Source organism: Melopsittacus undulatus, chromosome 4 (assembly GCF_012275295.1).
Source record: "Melopsittacus undulatus isolate bMelUnd1 chromosome 4, bMelUnd1.mat.Z, whole genome shotgun sequence".
Taxonomy (NCBI): Eukaryota; Metazoa; Chordata; class Aves; order Psittaciformes; family Psittaculidae; genus Melopsittacus; species Melopsittacus undulatus.
In genome coordinates this window covers 13,481,421-13,501,647 of record NC_047530.1, presented here as the reverse complement: position 1 = coordinate 13,501,647, position 20,227 = coordinate 13,481,421, and the positions used below count along the sequence as shown (strand labels likewise).

General features: G+C 40.3%; 1 protein-coding gene across 3 annotated transcripts in view; it reads right to left on the bottom strand.

Moving 5' to 3' along the window:
• Positions 1-20,227, bottom strand: part of SLC35F4 (solute carrier family 35 member F4) — a 129,553-nt gene that overhangs the window by 23,290 nt on the left and 86,036 nt on the right. For 2 of the 3 annotated variants that reach the window (XM_013129868.2, XM_005152354.2), the window contains exon 2: positions 3,352-3,540. The exons of the other annotated variant lie outside the window; for it this stretch is intronic. In XM_013129868.2, the coding sequence (XP_012985322.2) occupies positions 3,352-3,540 (189 nt within the window). The remainder of the gene's footprint in view (positions 1-3,351; positions 3,541-20,227) is intronic. 3 annotated transcript variants of the gene reach the window in all.

Here is a 20,227-nt window from a genome sequence, read left to right as displayed (position 1 = left end):
CAACCCATGAACCCTATTTTGATTTCACAGATCCCAGCTGAAAACAATGAATTGAGCTGCATTGGATACTGAAGACCACTAACACTGTTGCCCCATGAGCTCATGCAGCAGCACTGAGATCCAACCATGTATTCCATTAAACCATGCCATAATCATAGAATGGGTTGGAAGGGACGTTCCATATCACAGAAGTTGATAGAATAAACAGGAACTCCTTTTAAAAATCACAACCTGCAGCTATTTTTAACTATTGCTGTCAATTATTAGTCACATCAACACGTGATGTGATATACATAAGAAACATTATAATTGTTAAGAGGAGCTATAGAGCCACTGCAGCGAGAGCATACGCTATCCTACATTCAACATAAATGTGAAAATCATACCCTTTCAGACTCAGATTTACTTCCCTTTTGTATTACTGTTCTTACTACAGCTATAAAGAAATGGCAAACTAAGGTTCAAAATTATTACACTAGACCAACATTACATCTAAAAACCAATTCATCATCGCAGGGAGCATATTTGCAATCAAGAATTTTCCTAACCAAGACATGGAGCTTTTTGTAATTGCAATTTTATGGTGGGTATTTTATTCCTAAAAATAATCAGCATTTAGTGTCGCCATTGTTTAGTATTGAATCAAGAATTTAAACAAAATTACAGGTTTATTAAAATCATGCAAACACTGGTCTGAAAAGGCAAGCATCACTTTAGCATTGTCTTTGACTGCTGAGAAAAAAATTGGCATTTTTATGGTACTAGTAATGACTGACATATTCTATTAAAAGGTAAATTACAGTCTATTTGCATGTTAGAATGGCTTAAAAAATATATTATGTAACATCCACTCGCAGGTTTTCTGCTAAGCAAAACTACCATGCAATTAATTCTTCTTCAGCTAACAGCTAAAACAATCATAGAACAATGAAACACTAAAGCACCTGTATCAATGTTTTCATTTGCCAATTTCCAAATAACTATGTAATTGCTCTTACTCTGCATGACACTACCTTTAGCATTTCCCTTGGATTTAACAGTCCCAAATTTGAATGATAGGGAAAGGCATAGGAACATACATTTCTTGCAAGTCCTACCTTGGATTTAAAGACCTCTATAAGTTTTAGCCAGATTAAACATAGTGGAGAGTTTTCTTAAGTGCTTAATGAATCAGTAGGATTCATCCCATGTAATGTAGCCAGCAAATACTTGTGTGTTCAGGCCAAATATATTGTCTAGGAGCCCTTTATATTTAATGATAATGCAAGTATAGTATGGTGAGAAGGCAGTTGATTTCATTCTCATATATATCTAAGCCCACTGGACGCAATTTTCTCTTCCTATACTAGATATTTAAATTTGGTTTAAGTGAAATTCAGATAAAACCCCAGCCAAAGTGACATAGAGGCTTCACAGTTGATTTCAAAATCCAAGAGATGTGCGCACCTAAATTCTGGCCAAAGAATCAAGAGGACAATATAAGAAATGTCTTTAAAAATAATTACAGGGCTTGAGCTCAAAGACATGCAGCAAGCAGCCACATGATTCACACTAAATAGGGTTAATGATTTCCAAGTCATGAAGCTGGGGCTGGAGTAAGCTAGAAAGTAGCACTTGTGTTCAGATACTGAATGATATGCTAATAAGGAAAAAGAAACTGATCAGCCAAAATGGTGGCAGACAGCTTCTTACATTTAACAAGGCAGAAGAAATCCCTGGTGTCTGCGTTTAGTTTGGTCTGAAACAAACCAACAGACTTACTCTGTCAAGAGCACAGAAACAATCTGAGAACTCAACACAGATGAAACGACAGGGAAAGAATGCAAATGATATTGCAGGTAACAGATTGAGATGACAGTGGTCAATGACAAACTGTGTTGAAAGGCAGCTAACAGAAATACTACTACATGATCCTTTTACCTATAATATTGATTGTGATGTCTCTGTGACAGGATGGTAACAGAGAAGTATTTTGCTTTAATTTTTCAGAAGAGTGAGATGCGGAAAACCAAACCCTAGAGTTTATATTCTGAACACTTTTCACTATTTGCCAGCTACATCTTGGAAAATAGTATTTTTTGTATTAGTTTCCCTACCTGTCAGGTCACCTCTAGCTAGACCTCCCTGATCAGGAAGGGAAGATAAGGATAAAAGAGAAATTAATAAATGCAAAATAAATGTTTAGAAGAGTATGATGTCAAAGCACTACTCTTTTGTCAAGTGGTCTAAAGTCCCTTCTTAGACAGATTCTGATTTTGGATGTACCCTAGTGCCAGCATGCACAGCATTATTTCAGGCTGATATCTGCAAAAGTTATAATAGATTGCTTTTCTGGTATCTTAAATATCATCTTTTCTGCGAGATGCTGCATTATTCACTCCTTGCAGCAATAATCACTTCCAATATTTTTCTGAGGGTTTCCATCAAAAGAGTATTCCTCAAGTATGAGATCCCTCCATTTTCCAACACAAGAAGAAAATGGCTGGCTCTTGCTGCCATCGGTGATGAAATGACAAGAGAAAGGTTCATCTCCTACTGTTCCAGTATGCAAGGGAGATCCAACCTGTTCTTCCTCCTTTTTTTGCTCACAGTATCTACACAGGCAGTCTTCCAAAGAACTTGCATAGTTAAATTATTTTAGTCATTTAATGTCTGTTTCCTTCTCAACAGTACAATTCGACAGACTCAAAAGCTTGTGGATGCATATTTTAACTGCTTCTATCCCATCCCTGCTGGTAATGGGTGGATACCATGGAGAGGTCAGTGTACACCGTATCTCTAGGGTCAGTTGAGCTAAACTTCTGTTGTAAAGGGGGTAACATATTCCTGATGGAAGCCCTGATGTGCAGCTGATTGATGATCTGAACTGTGATGGTCTTCCCTAGATATCCTTCCACCTGTTTCTCCTTCTCTTCCTCTTCATCAGACTGTCCATGGTGTGTGCTAAGATTGCCAATATCTTTGAGAAGGAACATGGCTGGCTTTTAAGGGTCCTGGTCTCTGGCCAGGCTGAAGCTGAGGAAACATAACCACTTTATAAGAATTAATTTGTGTGTCTGCATTCATTATCCTTTCAAGATCTTCTGTGCCTAGTGGTCTCATGATTTCTGAGATATCTAACACACTACATGTACCTACTGAGGCTCAGACCTTTTCCTCCCACCTTTGCTTCCTTCCCACCTAACCCCAGTTTGTCCACAGATACAGGAAGGGCTTTCATGTGGCTTTGCTGTTCACAGCACCGTAAATCAATGTCAACATGCTCAGACTCTTCACTGTCTTTCAAAAGACAGACGAAAGAGGCCTTTTGCAGGTATCCTGTGACGCTGGGAATGTGGCTGTTATGCCTACCTGATCTGCTCTGCCTCTCGACTCTGTTGTGCCGACAGATTCCCGAGGGACTTCGATTCTGCAGCTCAAGAATGGGAGCAGCAGAATCTTCAGCAACAGATAGAGGGGAGAGCTGCCTAGTCATGCCTCTGTGTCTGCTGGGGCAGTTGCCTCCTGGCTTGCATTGGATGACAGATGATTGTGAGGCACCTGAGAAGAAAGAGTTTGCATCAGTTTGGCTGTAAACTCCCTGGAGGAAAGCAGGGGTTTCAAACGCTCTGTCAGTGAAATGCACACAAACGATTCAGCAGGAGAAAGGAAGCACACTGCAAAAATCAAGGTTTCAGCTCTGGTCAGAATAAAGTAAATAAGTAAGTAAATAAATGCTTAACTCTCTCCCCCCGTACAGAAAAAAAAAAAAAAAAAAAAGGTGCTGTATGAAAACCAGCCTTTCCCCTGAAGAAATGAGAGCCCTATGATGCAGTATATCCGTAGCCCCATGGCTCCATCTATAGGGTCTGAACAGTCAAACGAATTTGTACTCACATGGGCCCCTTCCTGAGCACTGACACTGAGTCAGGGAAAAGAAGAGGTCACTATTCTCCGTTAGGGCAGAAAGGAGGGCTGAGGAACCACTACTGCACAGTCAGTGCTGAGAGCCTCTCCAGAGGGGAGTTTTCTCTTTCCAGGATGGACCTGGAGACTCTTGTATGGAATGTAGCCATGGTCATTGATAGGTCTTTTTAGTAAGGACTTCTGCTAAACCACTGAAGTTTTAAGACTTTACATGCACTATATCAGAATCTCCACATCTTCAGAGAAGTTGTTTTTTCTTCTTCTGCTAGATGCAGGTCACACCAAGATGCTTCATTTCATGTGGAGGCTGTATAGAGGAACAAGGCAGCAGAGAAGACCCAGGTCCCAGAATTACCAGTGCTATCAGATGAAAAATCTTCCACTCACACCACATTTTATGAGTAAGAGCTTGAAGGACTGGATTAAGAACCAGCAAACAAAAGAAAAGAGTGCAGTGCTGGAATACGGCAGAGTGTGCACAGTGATCTTGCATGAACTCCCAAATTTATCGAAGGTGTCCGTGTAAGAGGTCAGTTCAACACGTGAGCAGCACAAGAGAGTCCTCTTCTCAGTCAGAAAGTCAAGATGACAGGCCATTTTGGTAAATATAAATGTGTGTTCATCGTCAGTTAAGTTCACCAACTGCTTTTTTTGCAGCTGATACTTCAACTGGTGACCATCTTACCTGAACTTACGGAGTACACATATACCCAGAGCAGCCACTAACCTTGCCATGACTTGGAAGGATTTAATATGATAATCATACCTATTTCACATTTGAAACAATACAAAAATACAGACAAAACGTATGTGTAAGGTGCCAAATGTTGCAATAAATTTGGCAGGCATCTCAGAGGACAACATCCTTTACTGCTACAAGATCCATTCCAGAACACTACAAATGCAAATAACTCCAAGCCAAACAAAACCATAGAAGCTCATTCTAAAGCAAGGACTGTATTCAAGATCCCAGAAACTGCATGAATTAAGGCAACACTCTCTTGCCCAAGGAAGCTAAGGCTTCATATAACTTTCAATGAACTTAAAGCTATTTGATTCACCATGTCTAACCTCAAAGATTGCAAAGGAAGAGATGCACAGAATATGGTATTAACAGAAAAATCCTTTCTCAGCCTATTTATAACCTCCAAGGTCAGTTTTTACCCTTCAAATAGGTGACTGAACCAGAAGCTAATCCCCTAGAGATGATCTTTCTCAAACATGCTCTTTCCTTCCTCCTCTGTCAGTAAAAGAGAGCTGTGACAAAAGGAGGACACCAAAGTCTAGGTTCCACCTTGCCACACAGTCCTATAAATTCAATCAATGCAGTATAGAACCCACTGTCTGTGACACACAAATATCAACTTCAAAAAATTAAGACCTCTATGATGTCTAAGCACTGTACTGTCTTCCCAAGTTTTGGTGAGCATTACTCTTTGCTGAACTTTTTAGAGCCTACTGGATATTTTCAGACCTTTAAAAAGCTATTCACCTCCATATATTCATTTTATATCAATCTAACAATCACACAACTCCCCCCGTGACTTTGTTTCACTCATTTCATAACTTCAAGTGTTACTCCTCCCATTTACCAAACAAGGATAACATTACTTACTTCATAAAACTTTGTAAACATCTTGCAAGCAACTCTTGAGGTTGAAAAGCACATTAGAAATGGCAGCCCTTGGCCATTCACCCTGCCAGAAGCAGCACAGAACCTCTATTTGACAGCTGACAGTTAGTTCCAGCCTTCATGAGTACCTCTGAAGCTAAATATTCAAAAAGGCACTTACAAATTTTCCAGTCCCCAACTTACAGAAGTTTTATTTTCAGAAAGCATTTGCTGACTGCCTGTCGTTGGAGAAGCAGCCACCAAGGTGCTTTGACTAAATCACTGCTCACTTGATGTGCATCATTTAAAGAGGTTTCATTTAGTCGAAGCACACATGCTACATCTCAATTCAGATACAATTTAGAACAAGACCAAGATTCATTTTACACTCAGCAAAAGTCTAGCAGATGAACCACAACCAAAATTTCAAGGAAATCTATTTTTCCTCACATGCAAAAAGAGCTCCGAGTTATTTATATCTGGTACAACAAAGCAACATCAATCTTTTCCTGTACATTGAAAAACTCAGCAGTTGAGACCTAAATTGTGATTCCAGAGATTGCATTTAATCAAAAGTCACTGCTTGATTTACTGAAATCTTCCCTTATACTCGAAAGCAATCATAGCACAGCAATTTATCAGTATTTCATTGTTACAGCTAGAAAGCCTGGGTCATCTAACGCTACTGAATCTGGACATATTTTAAGGATACAGTTTGACAGGGAAGGTGAATAGATACGTGCTGCGCTAACTTAACCAAAGCTGATCCTAGCCACAAGGAAACCACCATTTACACAGTACAGCAACGAAACCTTGCATGTGTGCAATGCTACCCCACATGACAGGAAAGGAAAGCAGAACCATTTAACTCCAGTTCTTTGTCTCACACAGCAATTACCAGCTACCAAGCAGGGATCCACTAGAGACCCTCCAAATTTAGAAGTATCAAGAGCAGCATTTTCCACTGAACTTTCATATACCTTCATAAACCCCACACTCTTATGGAGACTTCACAGTCTTAAGCAGTGAGATCATGTCTTCTCCAGAGAAGAAAACAGCATGGTGCCATCACAGCTTGCCACATGACACTATGCACTAAAAGGCATCAGAGCAAAGGAGTGATGGAGCTTGGGTTGGATTTCTTTAGCTTATTCTAGGTGTCAATCTTCAGATGAGAAAAAATAGTTCCCTGGGACTATCTGCCTCTCCCTGTGAATATAAATGGAATAGCAGAATCATAGAATCATTGAATGGTTTGGGTTGGAAGGGATCTTTAAAGGTCATCTAGTCCAAAACTCTTGCAATGAGTATGGACATCTTCAACTAGATAAGATTGCTCAGCACCCCATCCAACCTGAGCCCCATCACAACCATCCTGAGTAGAGAATTTTAAACTGGGTTGGACTTTTTACCTGTTTTACCTGACCTTCTTTTAACCTGACTACTTGATCTAAGAGGTTATACAGATACCTGCAACTCACTGTGTACAGAACCCTCATCCAGTTTCTGTAGACTGACACAACCAATGCTGAGCATGAACAGTTTGTGGCTTTAGCAGAGATGAATCACACACTGAGAATGAATCAACATTTTGGGCATCATTTGATATTTTAAGGGAATGCTACTGGAAGAGATTGGGAAAACACAGACAAATAAGAAAAACATTCCCAGACTTCCAGATCTTGCTGCTAGATGTGTTTCTTCATCACTTGATGGCTATAATTGATAGACAAAGCAACGAATGCGGAAAAGGAGAACTGGAAAGGACCGCATATGATTATATCAAGTACATCATAATGAGTCAAATCCATGTGGATGACTTTTAGTTAATAGGTAAAAACAAACCCCTGCTCTTTCCCATTTCTTGTTTTTAGTTCATTATTCCATTTCAGCAAATCCTTTTCCTTGCCCTATAAATGTGGATGCTTTATAGCATAAGAAGTAAGGCCATTTCTCTGCAGATGGAGACCAAAAGGAAACAAGCAAGGGGAACCCACAGCTTTTCACATGCTTCTAACAAAGTCTGTCTGTGTCTTGCACTAATTATTATATACTTATAATATATAAGCATGCTTAAATTTAGCAAGGTAATTGTACTTGTGACTACCCTAAACCATATGATTAATATCACTGAAGTCCATGCCTTTTCACATTCTTGAACACCATTCTGAGTCCCAGCTGCAGGAGGAGCTGCTGCTGCTGTATCCATTCAAACCAGGAAGCAGCAGCACATATCTTGTCCTGACAACCATTTTTACCATCCATCTGTAAACTATGTGCAGCTCTCTTGCCCCACTGAAAGATGCTATACATTACTTGCAGATTTCCATATGCAGCTCATACAGTGAGAAAATATGTCCTCACCTTGGGCAGAAAAAAAATAAGTTTCTTAATTTGCAAGGGGCTTGGAGAGAAGTGATTATGCTTTGAGGGTTAAGAACTAGTCTTTTCAGATTATCTTCATGTATATGACATATTTAGCATGTGACAGCAGTGCTTGGAATACAATAAAAAAAAGCATTCCATTTCATTTGTGACAACTCTTCTGGTCTCAAACTTGTTACCAAAAATGGATTGAAAGGACTGCAGTAAAGTAATCAGTGTTCAAAAAAAAAAAAAGAAAGAAAAAAAATCAGCCTGGAAGTAAGTTTTATGGAAGGGCCATCACAGAATTGTTTTATTTTTCATTTGTTTTTTAACCAGCTGCCCTGATGGAAATTTAGAACCTCTCAAACAGGCAACTGAATTCCTTCTAAAAGCCATCCACGCATTCATGACACTGGATTACCAACACAAAGTGTTGGCTTATTTAGAGATACCTACATTTGGCTTGCTGGTATCTGCAAAAATACATATTCTATTTTTGATTACACAGCTAAGCTGATGGTTAAATAGGTGATGTAAATGAGCTGGACAGTTTCTTCGTATTATGTTCCCACAGTCCTGCAGAGCAATGGTCACCTGCGGCTACCACAGCAGTCAGGAGACAGACCACCTTTTCCAAAAAAATCAGTCAAGGCACCTGCAATTTACCTTTTACTAATTCAGTATTAAAATATGCTTATTTTACAGTGTCCTCAAAATCTCAGCTCTTAATGTGTCATTGTTTTTGCACTGACAAAATGATGTCTTCATACCACTGCTGCGGAAACAATGGCTGGGTTTTGACAGATGGGTGGAGGTAGAAGCCAGTCTGGTGTTATGTGGAAAGTGCGTCAATAGAATGTTCCTGCTAAATTGGGCCCTGGTGAAAGAATTTACAACATTTTCTTTACAGTGTAATGTTACCTGTTAGAGTGAGCATCCACAGCAATGATGGACTTGCTCACACATCACAGGCCTATTGCTTCCATCAGCCTGTGCACATGCTCATGTTGATACCAGTTCATGATCATGAGGGCTGGAGACTTTTGCAATGAAATTCTGGTCAGTAAAGAGAAGATAATGTGCATTTTGTGGCCAGGGAAATATCAAATGCACATGGCCTTACAGGAAAGGGGACTGAGTTGCACTGCTACTGGTAGAAGTGAAGAGAGCTTATTGTGTTCATTTTACAAGGATAAAACCTCATTAGGTTGAATTAGCCATAGCTTTAACTGGATTGCTTGCTACTGGTGGCACACAACAGGGGGGAAGGGCTATACAACACCATCAATCCAACAGTGAGTTAGGTCCATAAGCTTATTTTATTTCAGCCACAGGGATTGCCTGTAAAATGAAATCCTGCCCATCATTACACCGGTGTAAACCCACAGCAAGCCCGTACAATCAGCCAGGCTGTCTGGGCGTACACTGACATATGTGAAGATAACAGCTGACCTGGGAAGCTAAAATTGAAGAGTAAACTCTCCCCCCCCCCCTTCAGTGAGTTTAGAACCAGCAGCTTGTCTCAGGACATGAAGCCATAATTACATATAATAAAACCAAGAAAACAAGCAGTAGGGATGGTGTCTTTGCAAGCAGCGTGCTACACAAGTTCAACAAATAAGCATCTCTTGTTCAGTGAAGAAAAATCATTTCACTGTGTCTCTTGTATTTGGAGATGATGTTCTCCATTTAAGCACATCTCTGAGACACTGCAATGGTCTCTGTGCATTAAGAGTTATGCATGTATGCCTTGCTCATTTACTGTTTTCTTATTCTGAAAGTTTTTATGTTTGAAGGGGATGAGAAGGTTACAACTTTTTTTTGTCTTAGGGAAAAAAACATGTTCAAATTTTAATGAGAAACAAACGACTCAGTGATGGTGTACAGCATTTCTCTTGTATAATGATTAACTATTGTCAAGAGCAGAAAGCAAAAGAAGCAGATATTTTTGTTGTGGTTTAACAGTGACATCCATCAGCAATTTCTACCAATTATCCCATCAGTGTATGTACACAGGCATTCACTTCAAATCAGCAGACAGCAACTTGGCTTACAAGCATAAATCTCAACAACTTCCATGTGCCCTCATATACTGGCAATATAAGTGAACAGAGAAGCAGCAGAGGGAGTGAATAAGTTTTACATCCTATAAGTAACTTTGTGCCTGATAAGTGGATGTGTCACTCTATAACCTTGCACCTAATTACTCATTACCAGATGAGTAGTTCCCACCTAATTTTCAGAGGAAATCCAAGTTAGTAAAAAAAAAAAATCACCCCTGTACACGCTAGTCATGCATTGTGCTTAGGTACTGTCTCTAACCACCACCAACGCACTGCATTCCAAATCAGAACAGACACTGCAGTGGCAGTGCCACACTCTCTCCCTGTTACACCGTCCAACATCAGGGGAAAGACCACATCTCAGTAGTGATAATACTGATATTTAACACACATACTGAAGAGTCAAGAAGCTTCCATTTATGCTCAATAAAGCCATGTCATATGGGTAAATATATACATACACGATTATTCACCTTTTGCATGTAAGGGAAGTGGTAAATAGTTGCTAAATAAGTCACTCAAAGGCACCTACTCATGCTGTGGTTGATTCTCATCTCCTCAGATCCCCACAGGTAGCTGCTGATCACTGATGCTGGGGTTCCCATTTTAATTGCCATATGCTTGATGCTTGGCTTCTGCATGCTTGGCTCTGCATTCAAACCTGATGAAAACTTGCAAGTCTGTAAATGCATCTTTTTGCCCATCAACTACATGTTCTTCTTATGAAGAACCTGCTCTGAGATGGATGCTTTCCAGGGAAACCAGGGAAGATGATGTGCATGGTTTGCATCCAATGCTGTGTTGTAAAGCCTCCGAACGTGAACTGCAGCAGAAAACATACTTCAGGAAGCAACACCCATTATGTTCAACAGCTGCAACCATTGAAACACAAACAAACAAAAAAAAGACCTTTTCAGGAAGCATGTAAAAGCTTTAGTAGCCGTAAGCAACCTGCAGACTGCATTCTGGGAAGCTCTGATGCAAGAGCATAGTGGCCAGCTGTCTCTGGAGGACTTCACAATTTGTTTCTTACTGGAGCAAACAGCTCCTCTTTGTGTTGCTCTGGTTCAAGACCCTTCCCCAAAACACAATTATTAAAAAACCTGAATCTCTCTTCAAATCTTTGTTCCACTTGTTCATCCATCTACATATTATTGAAAGAACAGTATAAAGCATGTAAGTTTTCCCTGGCTTTTTTTATTTTTCCTTACTTTAAGCAAGAAGACTTCCCCATTATCATTTCAACGCATCTCAAATTTATCACTGCCTCTGTTTAAGCACTGACAAGGAATTCCATTGACTTGACACCAAAAATAATACACCAGCACCAGCATGGGGGTGTCTGAACAGATCCTGGAAAAAATGTTTATTTGACAACATGTGTAGTGGAACTGGCAGCTACAGTATGTATTTTGAGACATAATGGCTACATATCTTTTAAATTACTGGGCCTGACATAACATATTTACAGCTTGAAGGAATACAGAAGAAAGTGCTGCAAATTAAGAATGATTTTTATATGTTGAAATCAAAACTTCTGTAACTTCTACATAAAAAAACCTACATTGATCTACAGAAAAAAAGATTTAAAACATCCATTTGGAGTGGAGTATTTTGGACTGAATTCTCCTGCCAAAAAAACATTGCTGGCACCTCCATTTGCCTTGGGAAAAACAAACATTATGTCAAAATCTCATACTTAGCTGTGACAAACATGGAGTTAGAAAACACTGATCCACAGTAAGGGTATGAACATCTCTTCCTTTAGCACAGAAATTTTCACATGCAACTAGCCCCTGCTTATTGCTCCTTCCTTACCCATCTGGTCTCTATCCAGAATGAAGCCTGGGAAAGGCAGGACCAGACATACAAACATACAAATAGCTGTGTCAAAGATTATAAGATCTTTCCACACCATGAACACCTCAGAGAGCAGCTTCCTGGTTACTTGCTGCTGGGGAAGGGCAAGCCAAGCTGCTTCAGCGCTGCAGAGAAAGAAGAGGGCAGGGAACTGATCCAGGCCTTGGTGAGGTTCCTGGGAAGACCAAGTGATTTCAGCGAGCTTTGGCTCAGCCTCTGAGGGGATACTTCCATGCCAGACTGCTCTGTGAGGAGGGAGCTGGACTATAAGACACTTTTTTATCCAAGTGAAGCCAATGCATACCTGCCTGAAGGAACAACCCTGAGGAACTTACAAGCATTTGTCCCCTTATTACAGCCCTGAAACAAAGATTGTATTTTAAGCTTTTGCTTACATAAATAGTCCCTATGAGAGTATCTCAATAACAACTTCCAAATCAGTCCCTTGAACACACATTTAAAGGGATATCCTTTGCTGCAACAGATCTACATGACTTTCTTTGCCCCAAAATATACCTAACCCAATACCAACTCAAACCAATTGTAGGATTAATTTGCCTGGGGTCAGACCAGCTTTTCACCACTTCAGCACTGACTGAGCAACAGATAAACACAAATAATTTGCTTCAAAGCTGCACACCATCCCATTAAAGAAAACCTCTGTACAAACTTTGTAAGGCGCTATACCAGATTCACCTTCAATAGTTTCACAATTTACACACTTTACTCCAAAATAAAAACTTATGAATCTGTATTAAAAAATCCTTTGACAATTAATCCTGTCATTGATAAAAGTCAGTGACACTTCCAAAAAGAAACAGACATTCTGAATTGAACTCTCATTTTTGCTTTCGCTGCAGTAAATCAAGAGCAGCTTCAATGAAAGCAGTGAGGCTGCTTCAAGATGAAGTTATTGTGAAGAGAGTTCAGACCCAGGACACTCCAGAAATCTCTTATATGAATCTCATTATTAGCTAATTATGATATAGCTTTTACTTTCAAGAAACACTGCAATAAATCCAGGCCGGTTTATGGGTCTCCTAAGATCCAAGTGTAAAAACAATCAGCACACTGACACACAACTCAATATCAAATTGCTTGTATTTATCTCCTACATAAACTATTGCCTCTCCTTTTTGATGGATGCCTCCAGAGAGTGATTCATTCCAGCTTCCTTAAGACACCAATCTTAGGAGATGAATCACCTCTCAGAGGTGTCCAGCTCTCCTGCTGACTCCAGGAAGCTCAAGACAACTTTCTTAGTACTTACCGAGGCTGATATTTACATGCACCTGGATGAGTCCAAATCTGACTATCTCAGGCTCAGTCTATGGCAGCACTTACATGCATTAAGCACATGCTTCAGTTTTTCTCCACTGCCCCTGGGGTAATAGCTTCAATAGGTCTCAGCCCTGCCTTTCCATCACGGTACCTTTGGGATAAGGGTCCATAGAATACACCTAGCTCAGGCACTTGCATACATACAGCCCTCTTGCTATAGCTGGTTCCATGCTCAGGAGTGTGGGATGGCCAGACTGACATGAAGACACATTTTCAAAAGTATCTAGTGGTTGTGATCTCAGCTTGATACAGATCTCGTTCTCCAGAACCACTCAGACCAATGCGCCAATCCTCACAGCATGCTTTGTTCCATTTCTTTCCACATAAGCAATGTTTCCTGGTCAGTGATCTGCACAAATATCTGGGTGCCTCTTTACTGCTGAAGGAGTAAAGCAGTACTTGCCTGGATTTCACACCATTACCCGGAATCACAGAATCACAGAAGTCAGCAGTTTCTGTGGTTCTACCAGAAGTTATCTAGGAAGCCACAAACCTCAACCACTGAAAGACTGAAGTGCACTGCTCCCTTGCTCTCCTCCCTGCACACAGGCTCAGAGTCCAAGTTGCTGCAGCATGGCTTCCCAGTGCATGGGAGGAAAAGGAGGAGCAGGCATATTTGGGAAGCTGGCTGCCCTACCCCATTAGTATTCTTTGGGAATCCCTCATAAAATCTTTGCTGATCTGTAAAACTGGATGCACACACATTTAATGTATGGGTCCAGTATTAGTTCAGCTTGGTCAGAAGAGTGCTTGGCAAGAATACTTCCATCTTCAGTCTGTCTGATTTGACAAGTGCTGTCATGTAGTCACTTCCAGTCTATTGCCCTTTCCTCCTACAATGACTATATTTTCCCTCCCTGAAGAAACAGGCAGTGCAATATTTGACACTGCTGCTGCAGCCCAGCACAGGAAGGTTAAGGCTGGACTGAGACACTTGACAACAGTTGGACTTGTTAAATTGGAGGTAATCACAGCTTGTGAGTTGTCTTAGACCTTACAGGGTAGGGACAGACTTTAATCCTCTGCATTCACCACCTGTCATGACATGAGTCCAGCCAGTGCTGTGAGCTCTCAGGAAATAAAGAGCAGCAAATCACCCATTTACCCAGCACAGCAAGCCAGCTTACCCAGCTGTAACTCTGCTCTTTTAAAAGCAGGTGAGTATATGAATTATAATATCATCCATCCCAAAATCTGGTGCTGTCCAACAGCAACAGATTTGATATAAGCAGCAGATCTATCAGCTCCTTCAACTTTCTTTAAGGCATTTTTCCCTTAAGAAAGAAACACCAGGTAACTACCAAGCCTGCAGAATACTCAGTTTCACACATACTCCCAAGAAAAATGACACAAACTATTGCCTGCTCTGTCAAAATCCAGTCCCACCTGAAATTTAAGTCAGTTCGATGCAGGTAGACGGGAAGTCACGCTCTACTGACAAGCACTGGACCATGTCTCTTGATTTGTTTTTATCTTGGGTGTAGCTGAATTTAACTCACCAAAAGGAATCACATTTTCACTGCTGGTCAGCATAACAAAGCTCAAACCAGAGACAGCAGGCACCCTGCAGTTTTAGGGCTCAAATGCTTGTAACAACGTACCACACCTGGTGGGAAAAGAGTTCATTTCTGACAGAAGAAGCAACTTCCCAAAGTACCGCATGGCTCTTCAAAACATCTGACACTGAATATAATAAACTCAAAACAGCACAGTTAAAGCCTCAGATTTTTAGAGATATTTAAAACAAAAACTTGAACTCAAACATTAGGTATATTTTTAGAAAAGCTTTCCTTTCAACCTTCTGCACATATATCTGCTGTGTATTTTCAGCATGACAAGCTTCAGATCTGCATCATGCTATAAGCATAGCTGTATCTCACACTGGACAACATCTCCAAATTTCCAGTTGCCACAGAAGTGTGATGTTAAGTTGGTACATACTCTTTAAGAAACGAGACTGTTACATCCAATCAAGAGTATACAACAAATTTCACAATTTCTTATGGGTTTTGTATTAAGGAATTGTTTCTAAAACAATCCTTAATTCTGACACTTTAGAAGCTGACACTTCTGAAAATCGGGGGGGGGGGCAGTTTAAGGGAACAATTGCTATCTGAAGCTGAGGAATAGCAAGCACAAAGAAGTTGGTGCCTCTGTCTTTGAAGCAAAAAAGATAAATCTAGAGCACAATATTAAAATACTATGGAAAATTCAGTAACATTCCATGGACCTAATTTCATATCATTTTAAAAGCCAGAATTGAAGTATACACAACTTTATCTGTGGTTCACAGTTCAACATTAGCTTCTTCATCAGAAATTATTCACACAGCAGCTGAAATCAAGCAATAGAAATTTAACAGCACTTACCCCAGATGGTATTAAAGTGCTAAAAATGCTACCCAAGCATTAGTTACTTTATAAATACACACACACACACACATTCACATTACTTTGCACGGAACAGAGCATGCAAACTAAATTCCTGCCTAGTGTTAGATATACAGGAAAAAAAAAACATTTACCATCTGGCACAGGCGAATTTAATTCAGAAACATTGTAAGATGGTAATGGTGCTACTCTTGCTGAATGTTTCTTCATCCTTTGAACTTGCTCTCCTACTCACACACTCACTTCGCCTTTAGTCTGCATCGCTTTTGGTCCCCAATACTATAGTAAACACTCAGCTATGGCTGGTGGCTAGATGTTGTTCTGGAGATGCTGCAGTAGGCTGTGAGTACTGATTTGCTGTTTCCCTGGGAAACCATTTGCAACACATTCAAACAATGCTTGACCTCTGCTAAGACTTTTCTTCATTCAATTGTTAAGCACAGCAGATAAAATATAAATGTATTACCTATCTCGCCTCATAAACTTGAAAGTGCAGCAGCCCCTTTGCATGAAAGCCAGGATTTCACATCAAATATCTGCACTGTGTTAGCAAAGCAGATGTGAGATTTCTCAGACAACTGCAAGGGAATTACACAAGGCAATGTTCTGGTTCCTTACACTGTGACAATATATGGACGATTACAGTAATTATTTTAAATAAACTTTGAATAATCTAACTCTTACAGAGATGGTAATCAGGAATGCCTTGGGCAAAAGAACTGGTAGCATACAGGTCTGTAATCTGATAAAAAAGCAATGGTATTGCACAAGTCTCTTTTAACACCCTACAAAAATTGTCATAACCACGAGATATATATAGGCCATAACTTTTCCACATTCTTTCCTTACTTCCCTTGAGACAGCTAAGACATTTTAATTCCTCCTTCCCTAATAACTTCTCTTTCCTACTCCCTTTTTATTATTATTATTTGTATTATTGGAAGTTCCTCACTTAAAGGAATGGAAATTTTCACTGAGCAAACCACTGACAACCCATACAATTTCTGCATCTCTTAGAATATACATCCACTTGTGTAACCCAGCAGTGTGCTGGAAGCTTTCTTGGCTAGGAGGTGATTGCCAACACCTCTTAAGAGCCCTGGCTTCAGAGCTCTTCACCAAGAGAACTACTATCAAGTTTTATCCAAGAATTTGTAGGTTGAAAGCTTTACCATTGATATTTAAGGTATCTGCTGTAGGAACTACGGGAAACAGAAAGGAAACAGACAGAAGGGCAGCCTAGCTCTAGCAGAATCTGCTAGCAAAGCCGTGGAATTTTTAAGGGCCACCTTTCATCTACAGTCTTTGTGCCTTTGTTTAACTGAGAGTGGGTATTTCTGATGTGGGACTTGGTCCTTCATCCCCCACTATACATCAAACAGGAAGATATATTGGCTGTAAAGAAAGGCATAAAGTTATTTGAAAAGGATCAAGAATCACTGATCTAGAATATCCTGTGCTGAACCTTCTAAAGCAGCCTAAAAGCAGCCTTCTGGGATCTCATGTGTTTTAGGCAGAAACAAGTACCATGCTCAGGATATGTGTGAAGTACTGTTCCCTTCACTCACCTCTAAAGAGTCATATGGAGGAGAAGAGTCCTGGCTAGACTATTCTTCAAATGCAGCCACAGAAAATCTGGCACATTAGAAGAACTTACCTGTAGGATCCTAATGGATGAGGCAGCTCATGACTCCACTGTACCCAGAGTTACAAGTTATTACTGGGTCTTTGGGCAACTAAACCAGCAGCATAGGACATTAAGCACATCATCTTGCCCTGTACACCGTTTAATGCTGTGTTCTTCTCTTTATTATTAAGATATGGTGACATACTAAGGAAGAGACAGTGATTAATCTGATGGAAGGGAACCAGAAAGTTCCTCATCATCCCCTCTCCCAAGGACATTCCGCACTTCTACATAACATTTCCCAAGGACACACTGTGGAAGAAGTATGGTAAAGAGAAATATTTACAGACGCATGATTTTCCACCCAGCATTTCCTGGACAGATTTGAGCTATCCTTTAGGATCTTCATTATATTCCTTGTGACAGATAAGGCTCTCCACCATGACAATTTTTCCAAATCATCACACTGTCTTACATGAAGCTAACCAGCTTTTACTGCTTATCTGCATGCAGAGGATCTCCAGCACTGTGTAACAATCACTATTCCAAAGAAAATTATCTTCACAATTTGCAGAAGAAATTTTATTCTCCCCTTCAAAGAGCTGAGAGTCAGCAGACTTTGTGTTAGAGTAATCACCAGTCAAGTAATTGCTGCTTCTACAATCACAAGGCTATTAATATGTGTCTAGTCCATCAGCATTTATATAATATAAACAACATAATAATATAACACAGATTGTTTTTAGAAAACCATTTCTGCAAATAGGAGCTTATAATGGAATCATTAATGGACCTTAGCAATGGCGAGGATGAAACACATGAGACGTCAAGCAATTCAAGACATTTCTTTCAGACAATTTCAAAGTTAATGGCAGAACACGATTGCATCTAAAAGTTGCTGCACTTTTTTTAAAGGAAAACCAGCCACTGTTTCAACACTTTAACTCAGAAGTCATATCCAAATTCATAAAGCATTTTTTCAAATATCTAGCCCAGCCATCTCTGCTTTGTACAACAGGTACAAGAGAAATTAAGCAGATACAAAACTGTTTTAAAAACATATGTGACTGGTCCCTAGAACTCCCATCAAAGATTGCAGCTTGAAAAGCATCAGCTTCTTTGGCTACACAAGCAAGAGCTTTGGCCATCTGTTTCTGTGTCTACTATAAATAGCAGATTGCATTTCTGTATGAGATGCTATTCATATAGGTCCTCTAATCATTCTTATGTACTAAGTGTACATGAGAAGAAAATAATCAAATAATACAGAGTGCAAGTGAGAGAAGCAAGCTCTGTCCCTTTCTTCTGAGCTACACCAGACTCAAATCTCCCCACAAGTAGAACGTAAATTTACCAGATTTACCAGAATAGCATGGTATTTACTCCACAGACTACAAGTCCTCATGGAATCTGTGGTCCTGTGCCATCCCACTCACCTCATGTATAAACATAAGGAAGGCACTACAGTGGGAAAATATGCTTCCCTCCCCCCACCCTCCGCCTAGATATAAACAGTAAAAGTTTCCAGCTTGCTCCTGAAGCTCCATGCTTTCAGTCTGCAACATGTTAAACTTCCGGCTCACAGTTTCCCTGACCATAAGTCCCAGATCACTATCAGCTACTGCCCAGTATGCTGGCTTGGCAATCTAGCCCCATCTCAAAAGACCCTCTCCAGGTTTCTTGTTGGCCCCTTTTAGGGACTGGAAGCTGCTTTAAGGTCTCCCCAGAGACTTCTCCTCTCCAGACTGAAAAAACGCTGCTCTCAGCCTGTCTCCATAGCAAACAACCCCCAATTTCATAACCTTCTCTGGACTCACTCCAACATGTCCATGTCCTTTTTATGTTGAGGGTCCCAGACCTGGATGCAGGACAGCAGAAGGGATCTCATGAGAGCAGAGTAGAGAAGAAGAATCACCATCTTCTTTTGATGCAGCCCAGGATACAGTTGGATTTCTGGGCTGCAAGCACACACTGCTGGTTCATGTTTAGTTTCTCATCAACCAATATCCCCAAGTCCTTCCCCTCAGGGCTACTCTCGATCCAGCCTCTGCTCCACCTGCATTTATGCTTGTGTATTTGTGTATTGCTTGTGGATATTAATCCAGACAAGAGTACAGGGAAGCTGTGAGTTTGCCAACTCACTAACTAGACTGCAAACCAGCACTGAAGTGGAGTCAGAGAGTGCTGAATTGCATCCACTAACAAGTACTTCATGTTCACAGCAAAAAGGGGCTGATGCTGTCAAAACACACACTGTTCTCTTAGTTTAAATCATGTCTGTTTTCAGTAGTTATAATGTATATATTATATATGTTAAATACATATACATCTTTAAATATATGCATTATAATGTTAAATATTAATTAATAGATATTTAAGGAAGCGACTGCAAAAATAAAGGCTTCTTTACTCTTCTTCACTGGAGCTGCAACCTATATCAAAAGCTGTAGGTGTATCTTACGTGTGACCCCCACACGTATGGATACTTGCTTGCAATAAACCGCACATGTAGTCAGTTTCTACTGATAAAACTGGTATGAGAGAGTAAAATAATTTTGAAGTTTACCTTATGGTAACATATAGAGGTTAGGGTCCCCATGAAGGACATTACACCATCTCACATTGCTCTAGTGTCTGTAGTCCTCCTAAATGAACAAATTGAACTGCGTCAGGTTCAGTTTAGGGAGCTATTTTCCTCCATGGGAAACAATTAACAACTTCCAGTATTTGAAGGGGGCCTACAGGGATGCTGCTGAGGGACTATTCATTAGCGACTGTAGTGATAGGACAAGGGGTAACGGGCTGAAACTTAAACAGCAGAGGTTTAGACTGGATATAAGGAAGAAATTTTTTACTGTGAGGGTGGTGAGGTACTGGAATGGGTTACCCAGGGAGGCTGTGAATCCTCCATCCCTGGCAGTGTTCAAGGCCAGGTTGGATGAAGCCTTGGGTGATATGGTTTAGTGTGAGGTGCCCGTGCCCATGGCAGGGGGGTTGGAACTAGATGATCTTGAGGTCCTTTCCAACCATAACTATTCTATGATTCTATGAAAATTACAAT